This window comes from Hemiscyllium ocellatum, chromosome 15 (assembly GCF_020745735.1).
Source record: "Hemiscyllium ocellatum isolate sHemOce1 chromosome 15, sHemOce1.pat.X.cur, whole genome shotgun sequence".
NCBI lineage: Eukaryota > Metazoa > Chordata > Chondrichthyes > Orectolobiformes > Hemiscylliidae > Hemiscyllium > Hemiscyllium ocellatum.
In genome coordinates, this window is record NC_083415.1 from 57,253,706 (window position 1) to 57,265,837 (window position 12,132).

At 42.9% G+C, this 12,132-nt stretch overlaps 1 protein-coding gene across 1 annotated transcript in view; it reads left to right on the forward strand.

The window, feature by feature from the left end:
• Positions 1–12,132, forward strand: part of LOC132822846 (N-terminal EF-hand calcium-binding protein 1-like) — a 142,639-nt gene that overhangs the window by 76,531 nt on the left and 53,976 nt on the right. The window contains exons 4-5 of the mRNA XM_060836219.1: positions 4,368–4,393; positions 6,846–6,943. Of these exons, the coding sequence (XP_060692202.1) occupies positions 4,368–4,393; positions 6,846–6,943 (124 nt within the window). The remainder of the gene's footprint in view (positions 1–4,367; positions 4,394–6,845; positions 6,944–12,132) is intronic.

A 12,132-nucleotide genomic window follows, 5' to 3' on the forward strand; every position in this document is an offset into this window, starting at 1 on the left:
GATGAAGGAGCAGCGCTCTGAAAGCTGGTACTTACAAATGAACCTGTTGGACTATAACCTGATGTTGTGGGATTTTTAACTTTGTACATCCCAGTCCAACAGAAGCACCTCCACATCATGGCTACCATTTAAGACAGAGATGAGGAACATTCTTCTGTCTCAGAGGGTTGGAATTCCTTTCATTAAAAGGTAGTGAATACACAATCTTTCCACCTTTTTAAGGTAGAAGTAGAGAGATTTGTGATGACCAGGGGCATTGAAGATTATCGGGGATATGCAAGAATGTCAAGTTGAGGCTAAAATCAGATCAGCCACGATCTTATTGAGTTCTAGAACAGACTTGAAGGGCTGAGTGGCCTCCTCTTGTTCCTTGTTTGTACATCTGTGTGACCTTCTAAGCCTTTCAAAAAATGACAGTCGTTGAAATCAAGCTTTATTACAAAGCAAGCGTAAAAGTGGAATAGCTAACAGTTGCCTTTGGCATTTAATCTAGCAACATTCACTGCTCCAACACAAATCAATCTTGTCAGTCTCTTATCTGCTGCCATGGAACTGTCTTGGATCCAGCAGGGCCCTGAGGCAGGGTGGCATCACTTGATGGTAAAGCGCTTGATCAGAGTTATCATGAGCTTTGTGAATTCAGACATTAACTCCATTTAAGTTGGATTCAGTCGTTGTAGCTAAGAAACCACTAGATTTTTTAATGCAGCAGACAGCCTGGGAAACAAAATAAAGTAACAACATGGCGACTGTTCTGTACGTTAAACCAAGGATATGGCTAATTGAAGGTATGACTGAAAATTGATGCGTTGTTATTACCAAAACATCTGGTTTAAACAGTGCTCCATAGTGAATACTGCGGCAGTTTGTGGCCTGGGGGGGCGACTCCTATTTGCATCTTTGGGGGCTGTTGATTTGAATTAAACACAAATGACTCATTGGAGGTGATTCAGAAAAGGTCCATTAAGATGATCCCTGGGATGGAGGAATTGTCTTATGAGCAAAGGCTAAACAGGTTGGGACTGTACTCCATGGAGTTTAGAAGATTGAGAGGTGATCTCATTGAAACATTTTGAATTGTTAAGGGACTTGACAGGGTCAATGCTGAGAGGATGTTTCCCCTCATGGGACAGTCTAGGATTAGAGAGGGCATCGACTCAGAATATAGGGGCACAGATTTAAGACTGAGATGAAGGAATTTCATTTCTCTGAGGTTTGTGAGCCTTTGGAACAGCTCTGAAAAAGAGTCACATCAGACTCAAAATGTTAACTGTTTGTCACAGATTCCCTATAATGTGGAGGCAGGACATTCAGCCCATCAAGTCCACACCACCCTTCCAAAGGCATCTTGTAACCTTGCATTTCCCAAGACCAATCCACCTACCTTGTGCACTATGGACAATTAAGCATGGCCAATCCAGCTGACTTGCACATAGTTGCACTGTGGGGGGAAACCCATACAGACACAGGGAGAACATGAACTCCATGCAGAAGTCACCCAAGGCTGAAATTGAACCCGGTTCCTAGCACTGTGAGGCAGCAGTGCTAACCCCTAAGCCACTGTGCTGTCCACTTGTGTTTTTCTCTCCACAGATTCTGCCAGACCTGCTGAGTTTCTCCAGCATTCTCTATATACACCAGCCAGCAAGGCCCACGCACCATGAATGAATTAAAAAAATGTCCAGTGATATTCTCTGGAGCAGCAGAAGCTGAGGGGAGACTTGATCCATTTTGAGGTGCATAGATAGGGTTGATGGTGAGAATCTTATTTCCCAGAGTTGAGATGTCTAAAACTAGGGGAACATGCATTGAAGGTGAGTGGGTGAAAGTTCAAAGGAGATGTGAGAGGTACGTTTTTTACACACAGAGTGGTGGGAGTAAGGGACATGCTGCCAGGGATGATGATGGAGGCAGATATAATAGGAGCATTTAAGAAAATTTTAGATAAGCGCATGAATATGCAAGGAATGGAGGGATTTGGACCAAGGGCAGGCAGAAGGGATTAGTTTAATTTGGTGTTATATTCAACACAACATTGTGGGCTGAAGGGCCCATTTCTATGCTATATTGTTCTATGTTCTATTACCACTGCACCACTGTGTCTCCTTTCAGTTTTCAGTTTATTCCCTGACAGTTGTCCAGAACGTGTATCCTATTACCCCAGAGTCAGAATTTTAAATGATTTTAAAACTCTATTGCTTTGCCTCTTTGATTGGTCCATGTCTATCTGAAAATTCTCCTGCTTTACAAATCTCTTTCAGGTCTAATCCCCTGCATATCACTTTGACTTCTGTCAGCCTATAACAATCTGAGACCCCTGTTCTCCTCCATGGCTGATCCCGGTATCCCTGATTTTCACCACTGCACCTTTAGATACTAACCTTTCAGCTGCTTGGGTCTTATGCTCTGGAGCTCTCCTCCTTCAACATCTCTGTTTCTCAATCTCACTTTACTCCTTTAAGACTGTCCTTCAGTCCTGACCTCCTCGTGTAACTCTGGAATCTAGTTCTGTTTAATAATATGTCTGTGAAGTGCCTGAGATATTTAGTTATGCCATAGGTGCTAAATAAATTCAGTTTCTGTTGTTGAGAAGGTACCAAGAGCAAAAACCCAATTAAATTGATTCTGTATTGGGAGATTTGCATTGTTCACCTCAGCCATTAGATTGACAGCTCAGAACTGATCTGGAGTCTCTCAGCATACAGATTAAAACCGTCAGTATTCATGGAAAAAAATGTACAGGGTGAAATTGCTCTATATATAAGTGCTTGTTCAGTGACCTCACAGCGCCAGGGACCCGGGTTCGATTGCAGCCTCAGGCGACTGTCTGTGTGGAGTTTGCACATTCTCCCCGTGTCTGTGTAGATTTCTTCCGGGTGCTCCGGTTTCCTCCCACAGTCCAAAGATGTGCAGGTTAGGTGAATTGGCCGCATGAAATTGCCCAAAGTGCTCAGGGATGTGTAGGTTAGCTGCATTAGTCAGGGTAAGTGTAGAGTAATAGGGTAGGGGGATGGGACTGGGTGGCTTACTCTTCAGAGGGTCGGTGTGGACTTGTTGGGCCAAAGGGCCTGTTACCACACTGTAGGGATTCCATGATTCAGTGGAAAGAAGATTGGACGTGACGAAAATGTAGCCTCTGATTTGCTGTGAATTACTGTAAGCATAATCAAGCTCAGACCAGGGCTTTAGTGAAAAAAACATTGACTGTGCCTGGAGGACCACCAACTTGGTGGAGGACACTCTTTGGTCTGCTCGAAACTTGTTAGTCTTCCAGTGTGAAGAGTTGACTTGGCCTGAGTGTTGCAGAAGGGCACATTCCAAGGTCCTGGACAATGTGCTGAGGGACGCGCTGAAGCTCGGGTCAGCTGCCGCCAAGGCGCAGCGGGGAAAAACCACTGTCTGAGGTCTTCCTGCTCAAAATAGTTATTTGACTCTACTCATGCCTCAAATGTATGTAACTATTAGTATTGTATGTGTAAGAGAGGTCTTTGATTTTTATTGGATAGCGTCAAAGTACAACATTTTGTTTGTTTACTTGATATGCTACTGTGCAGAACTGAACCACTCTCCTGTCAATGTAAATAGATAAAGAGATTTTGTAAAGCAGGAGAATTTTCAGATAGACATGTACCAATCAAAGAGGCAAAGCAATAGAGTTTTAAAATCATTTAAAATTGTGACTCTGGGGTAATAGGATACACGTTCTGGACAACTGTCAGGGAATAAACTGAAAACTGAAAGGAGACACAGTGGTGTAGTGGTAATAGAACATAGAACAATATAGCATGAATAAAGTATATTAAAAAAAATTCTCCAATGAGATAAAGGCCCAGTCTATCCCCATAACTCAAGCCTTCAATTTCCAGCAACATTCTGTAAAATCTTTTCCCAACCCCTGTCCAATTTAATAATATCCTTCCTATCATTAGTGAGAGATGATGGCGATAGTTTAACCTGGGAGATGGAGAGATTGAGAAGGAGAGTCCTTCATGATTATCTTAGTCAGTGTGGGAATTGAATGCACACTGTTCGTGTCTCAAGCCAGCAATCCAACCAACTGAGCTAACCAGCCTCCTAAGCTGTTGCATTCCATAGATGGACAGTCCAGGGAATCAGGTCCTTCGGGCTATCTATGGGTTACTAGTCCAGGACCACAGCCACCTCAAAACCAGACCTTCTAATTGTATCAATGACTGGTGAAAGTCACTATCACTTGCAACTAATGATCTCAGACTGAAGATATGAAGCTGAAATGGATTATACTATTTACTATGAGATACTTATGATTAACATTTATTATTTGATACTTTTAATAGCCATTGCTAAAGGCATTGTTGTAATCCAATTTCACTTTCTCTTTAAAACAGCAACTTGGACACAGAGGAGTTGTGTGGTAAGTCAATAATATTGTTGCCCCTTTCCCCTCCTACCATTTCTTCTTAATGCTAAACATTCTCTTTCTTTTCCAATGATGTGTCTGGGTGAATCCGAGGGGAACTGTCACAGCAACAACATGTGTACGCAGCCACTTTGACGACCCTCAGATTCCCCATTGCATCCTTTGAAGGAATTCCATCGTCTCCTCAGTTAATCTGCAGTGTTTCTGTCAAATCTGATCCTTCTTCTGGAAAGATAGACAAAGCTCCTGGTGTTCTGTTGGGGCACATTGAGCAATGTTGTGCCTCAGTTGCCAAGAGGGTTACTGATAGTGTGTATTGCAAACAATGGCAATAAAAGTAAGTATGCTCTTCCCTCGGTTTTCTCTCCTTGACAATCACTGGTAGAGGTCAACCCTGCCTTGTTGATTTAGATTTGAGATTCTTTGTTCAGTTTTTAACAGAATATCACCGATCATCACAGGCACTTGTGTTTTCTTTCCAATCCTGAACATTTATTGTTCAAACTACCCTTCCAGCAAAAATACCAATGTAATTGACAAGGTGGGATCCCATAACATGTTGTAATACATACTAGTGGGTGGCATATTCTAGGTAACATGTTATCATGTGTAGAGGTTTATCTGGTTGGTAGAAAATACAGCGGATGCATTAATGGGCCTTTTTCTGATTTGCAGGCTGTGACAAGTGGAATCCTGCAGGAGTTGTACTAGTGCCTCAAACTTTTATAATTTAAATCAATGACTTAGCTGAGGCAAAAAGAATGGTTGCTAATTTGGCATATGAAAGAGATTAGAGTCAAGATTAGAGTAGTGCTGGAAAAGCACAGCAGGTCAGGCAGCATCTGAGGAGCTGGAAAATCAACTTTTCGGGTAACCATCAAGAATGGTTGGGATAGGTTAAAGAGGTTACGGTGAAGAACACATCAGGAGGTTGCAGATGGATATCGACAGGTTGAGGGATTTGGAAAGGATCTAGTGTAATGTGGGGAAATGGGGAACTTTGGCAGGAAGAAGATAACAAAACAGTTTATTAAATGGAGACTGATGGCGGATTTCTGAGGTACAGAGAGATTTAGATGCTCTTGTACATTCATTCATGTGACGTGGGCATCATTAGCAGGGCCAGCATCTACTGCCCTTGAAAATGTGGTGGTGAGTTTCCCTCGTGCAGCCTATGAATAACAAATGGTTAGTTTGCAGGTACAGCGTGTAATCAGGAAGGGCAACAGACTGCTAATCTTTGTTATGAGAAGGAATGAACATAAAAGTAATTACATTATGCTTCAGTTATCCATGACACCAGTGAGACCTCCTCTCAAATACTGTGCAGCTTTGGTCTCCTTCTTATGCTTTGGAGGTGGAGCAGAGGATGTTTAATAGATTGATACCTGGAATGAGTGGGTTATCTTAGGAGGAAAGATTGGCCTTGTTTCTGCTGGAGTTTGGAAGAGTGAGGGATGAATCAATTGGAGTGTCCAAAATCCTGAATGATCTTCAAAAGGACATGGAAGATATAGAATGTAGGGAAATAGATGGTGACACCTGGAAAAATGTCCATATTACAGAGGAGGAAGTGCTGGATGTCTTGAAACACATAAAGGTGGATAAATCCCCAGGACCTGATCAGGTGTACCCTAGAACCCTGTGGGAAACTAGGGAAGTGATTGCTGGGCCTCTTGCTCAGATATTTGTATCATCGATAGTCACAGGTGGGATGCCGGAAGATTGGAGGTTGGCTAACGTGGTGCCATTGTTTAAGAAGGGTAGTAAAGACAAGCCAGGGAACTATAGACCAGTGAGCCTGACATCGGTAGTGGGCAAGTTGTTGGAGGGAATCCTGAGGGGCAGGATGTGCATGTATTTGAAAAGGCAAGGACTGATTAGGAATAGTCAACATGGCTTTGTGTGTGGGAAATCATGTCTCACAAACTTGATTGAATTTTTAGAAGAAGTAACAAAGAATATTGATGAGGGCAGAGCGGTAGACGTGAGCTATATGGACTTCAGTAAGGCATTCGACAAGGTTCCCCGTGGGAGACTGATTAGCAAGGTTAGATCTCATGGAGACAGGGAGAACTAGCCATTTGGATACATTCCTGATGAAGGGCTTATGCTCGAAACGTCGAATTCTCTATTCCTGAGATGCTGCCTGGCCTGCTGTGCTTTGACCAGCAACACATTTGCAGCTGTGATCTCCAGCATCTGCAGACCTCATTTTTTACATTTGGATACAGAACTGGCTCAAAGGTAGAAGACAGAGGGTGGTGGTAGAGGGTTGTTTTTCAGACTGGAGGCCTGTCACCAGTGGAGTGCCACAAGGATCGGTGCTGGGTCCTCTACTTTTTGTCATTTATATATATGATTTGGATGCGAGCATAGGAGATATAGTTAGCCTGAGGCTTTGTGAAGGAGGAGATTAAAAATTCTGACTTTGTTGTTTTTCTAGAGTATTTTTCTGAACATCTAGGGGAGTATGAAAGTGTCCTGGCAGCTCTGGAGCAGCTCAATATCTCCATTCTGAAGGCCATGGACAAAACTAAAAAGGTACGTTACAGTCTGTCCAAGGCAAGCAAGCAAATGTCGGACAGACTGCCTCTATTTAAAGGATTTCACAAATGATTTCAACTGGTCAAACACATTTCTGCACCAACATGGCTCACACACAATTATTACTTTGTGCCCAGGGTCAACTTAAATTACAATCCATAAATTTACATAAATTGCATTAAATTGAATTTATTGTCACGTGTACCTAGGCACAGTGAAAAGCTTCGTCTTGCAAGCAATACAGGCAGACCTCGGAGTTAAGTCACATAGATAAGTAAATACTAGGTAAATAGTGGCAATATCAAAAACACAGGTACAGGCGAATGTTAAGAGTTTGTGAGACCATTCAGTATTCTAACAACAGTAGGGTAGAAACTATTTTGAAACCGGCTGGTACGTGTGTTCAGGCTTCTGTACTTTCTCCCCGATAGGAATGTACAGAGAAGAAATAGGCCAGTGGTCCCAGCATTCTGAGAGAGATTAGCTATGTCACTGAAGCTAGTAATCCCAAATCACTGGGACAAAGGTTCAAACCCATGGCAGCTGGTGGGATTTATTATTGTTCTAATTAAATTTCGAGCTGGTGTCAGTAATGGTAACCATGGAACCAGAATTGATTGTTGTAAAATCCCATCTAGTTCACTCATGCCCTTTTTGGGAAGGAATCATACAATCTTCTACTATAGGAAGGATGTTGTTAAACTGAAAGGGTTCAGAAAAGATTTACAAGGATGTTGCCAGGGTTGGAGGATTTGAGCTACAGGGAGAGGCTGAACAGGCTGGGGCTGTTTTCCCTGGAGCATCGGAGGCTGAGGGGTGACCTTATTGAGGTTTACAAAATTATGAGGGGCATGGATAGGGTAAATAGTCAAGGTCTTTTTCCAGGGTGGGGAGTCCAAAAATAGAGGGCATAGGTATAAGGTGAGAGGGGAAAGATATAAAAGGAACCTAAGGGGCAACTTTTTCACACAGAGGGTAGTGTAAGTGTGGAATGAGCTGCCAGAGGAAGTGGTGGAGGTTGGTACGATGACAACATTTAAAAAGCATCTGGGTGGATATATAAATAGGAAGGATTTAGAGGGATATGGGCCAAGTGCTGGCAAATGGGAGTAGATTAGGTTAGGATATCTGGTTGGCATGGATGAATTGGACCATAGGATATGGTTCCACGCTGTACAACTCTGTGACTCTCTGACTTGAAACAGTACTGAAGAGTCCCTTTGACCCATTGAGTCTGTACTATCCAAAATATACTGTAACCTACCATAGTCCCAGTTTCCTGAACTGGGCCCATAGCCTTGAACGTTATGACACTTCAAGCGCTCATCCAAGTATTTTTTAAAGGTTGCGAGGTTACTCGCCTCAACTATCCTCCCAGCCAGTGCATTCCAGAAATCAGCCATCCTTACTGGGTCTGGCCTAAATGTGCCTCCCGATTCACAGCCATTGCTCTCAAATGTAATTCAGGGATGGGCAACAAATGCTGGCCTTGTTAGTGGTACCCACATCCCCTGAATTAGTTTTTTAAAAGGTCTGAACATTTCCCTACTTCATATCGGGATATCTTCCACATCTTCCTCCCTTGTGTTGTTGTTCTTGAATGAATCTCCACCATGCGCTTCAGTAACTCCTGCCTTCCACATTTTCATCACTCCCTGAGTAAAGAACCTTTTCCTTAATTTCTTATTGGATTTGTTAGCGACCATTTTATACTCATCTCCTCTAGTTTTGGCTTTGCAGAAGTGGATGCACAGTAAATATCACTTTGACTTCTTGTGATTATAATTTCATCAGTTGGGTTATGAGGATAAGTTTTCAAGTTTGAGAGAACTTCCACTCATTGATATTATTGCTAAAGAAGAACGCTATTTGTCCCATTATTCATGTGCTTTCACATGTGATCTATCTTGTGTAATTCCTCCTTACCTATCAATATTTCTACTTTCTAGTTTCTTGTATAATATGGTTTTAAATATTATGATTAAAGAGGCTTCAGCAGCTACATATGGTAAAATAATCCTTATCAAATTTACTATGAAAAGAATCCTTCCAAGTTGGTCCTGATACCACTCCTGAGTTTATATCCCTTTGTTCAATCTTTGTACCTCTGTAAACTAGTTTAATATAGAACATTTTATGGGCAGCACGGTGGCACAGTGGTAAGCACTGCTGCCTCACAGCGCCAAAGACTCGGGTTCAATTCCCGACTCAGGCACGTTCTCCCCGTGTCTGCGTGGGTTTCCTCCGGGTGCTCTGGTTTCCTCCCACAGTCCAAAGATGTGTGGGTCAGGTGAATTGGCCATGCTAAATTGGCCATAGTGTTAGGTAAAGGGGTAGGGGTATGGGTGGATTGCGCTTCGGCGGGTCGGTGTGGACTTGTTGGGCCGAAGGGCCTGTTTCCACACTGTAAGTAATCTAATCTAAGAAGTACGTTTGCAAAATCCTGGAAGGGATCTCAAAGATGGTGGACCTAATCCAAATCTAGACTTAAGAGACATAACTAAAAGCATGGGGAACTTCATGCAGGATTTGAAGGTGGGAAGAGATTTGAAGAGGAAATTTCAAGTTTGATGATACGCTGGGAGGGGGGAGATTGCAATGTAGCTCAGAGTTGGAGAAGCAAGAGGGCATTTAGTGTCATAATGTAACCTTGTAAGATAAAGGCAAAATGTTTACCAAATATCAGCTAAGTGCCGATTTTGGACAGTTTCATGCAGGGTTTCTCTTTGTGAACTGTACTGAATCTTCATATTACTCTCCACTGACCAACCATTGTGTGTTCCCCATGTCTCCAAGGTTCTGCTGTTGAGCAAGTGTGCGCTTATTAGCCGCAGAGTTAATGACCACCGGTGGGGTCTTTTGGGATTCCCATCTCTGGTGCCACATTTAAAACCCAGTTCTGCACCAGGTTAATCACTGGCCAGTGAAGAGTAGCCCTTCACAGCAGACACAGTTGAAAGGGCATTGAGGAAGAGAAGCTTCTGAGGGAACATAGATGGCAAAGGTGAGACATCATAACACATTCATAAATGTGTTGCTGCTTTGCATCATCAGCTGTCCGATCAGCTGACATCATAACTGCAGCTCAGGGAAGCTGAACATTGTAACCAGAAAGAGCCGTTCAAACCTTGAAGGCTGGCTTGTGATAGCAGCCTACTGCCTCGCTAACTGCCAAGCAGTAACAGTTCTTATCTGATTATAGGAACATCCCATAACTACAAGGATAGCACTGGCAGCGAACAGGTGGATGCAGGAACAGTTATGTTTAAAAGACATTTGGTTATGTTCATGAATAGGATCTGCCAAGCGCAGGCAGATGGGGCTAGTTTAGTTTGGGGTTACGGACTGGTTGGACTGAAGGGTCTGTTTCTGTGCTGCATGACTTCATGACTCTGTAACTGCAGCTACAAGAATCAAACTGAACAGGCCGTAGTGCTACACCATGTTAGAACCCAGACTAAAGCTCTCTCCCTAATGGGCTTTTGTCCGAAACGTCGATTTTCCTGCTCCTCAGATGCTGCCTGACCTGCTGTGCTTTTCCAGGTCCAGGTCTAGACTCTGATCTCCAGCATCTGCAGTCCTCACTTTTGCCTCTTTCCCTAGTGCCCAGCTTAACATTGCAGCGTTTCAGTGTTCAGGATGGACTGTAACGATATGGAGACCCTGACCTTGCCTGTGCAAGCACCCAACTAACCATGCCCAAGCCCTCAGACTGAGATCGGACAATGTTCTTGATTCTCTAAGCTACTACATCTTGACGGTTGATAGTCCCTCCTTGATTGGAGAAGGTCAACTGTGGACTTTCAAACATGGCCATTTGGCTGACGCCCATGCAGTGTGTTTGCTAGGAACATTCCTGACACATGCTGTGGGGGTGACAATGAAGTAACACAATCTCCCAACCCATTTTCTCTCACTGTTCTCACTGAGATGGTCAGGCAGTTTTCAAGCCTTGGAGTAGGGTCATACTGAGAAAATGTTAGGGGAGCTCTGATCTAGAGGTTTGTGGAGCTGGGGACAGAGGTATTATCACATTCATGCAAGGAAATAAAATAATGGGCAGATATAATAACAGCCCGAGACAATTAACAAGAATGAAATGATGGACACAAGTGTAATTATAGGAGGTGAGGGGAGGTGCCAAAACAGCACTGACCAGGAATGAGAGATGAAGGTATAAGGAGGTCAGCACCAGGGAAGCCTGTCTATATCATTTTGTGATCTAAGGCCTTCGTCCTTGCTATATACCTCACCACCAATTTTAATGTCATCTGTGAACTTACTGATCATACCCGCTACATTCATGTCAAAATCATTAATGCATATTAATGTCTTCCCTCACCTTGTCTATTCCAAAGAATACAATTCCAGCATATCCAAACTTTTCATCGCAGCAGAGAAAAAATACAGGACTCAGTGGAACTGAAGAGTGATGCAAGAAATTCAATTTGTGTCCCTGTAGCAATCTGATGCTTCATTGCAATCACTCCAGTGTGGATGCAGTTAGCAGCCTTATTGTGGTTGCGTATCTCACAACTGCCTGGTGAGGGAGAGATAATAATGGTCTACTTCTAATTGACTCATATTGCCTTATGCTCAGCCAACTGCATCCCTAGAGGACTATTCATTAAAATCCACTAGTGTTGACAGTGCTTCAGCTGTAATCACTGAATACCAGGCACAGACATAAGTTTTGCAATCAGTTCCAACAGAGACAAATACACTGTGTTTACTGAGACAAATGGGCTCCCTCTTTCAATCTTCTTGCCTTGCATTTTCAGTATGAAATGAACTGCTAACAATTATAGATTTTTAACTTACCTGCTCTCGACTTTATTTAACTTAGTTTTTGCTCTCCTTTTCAAATCACTCTCTATTCTTCCCCTTCCACTGGGAAAATCAATACGTCTGTGCTTAAAGTGCTTGGCCATTCAGAGTGAACTCAGACATTGCTAACTAACAAGGCATGCCTTCTCACTACAAGTTCCTAGATGAGAGAGAAAAGGGACAGAAGGTGAGAGAGACAATAACAGATAGGAGTGTATGCAGTGAAAGATAAAGGAAATGGACAAGAAATTCAAAGCCTGAAGGAGAAAGAGCATTTAAAAAAAAATCTAAAATCCACTTTCCACATCAGTAATCTAGACAGTGTGTTGATGAGTCAGTGAGGGGTTCCTCCTTGAATT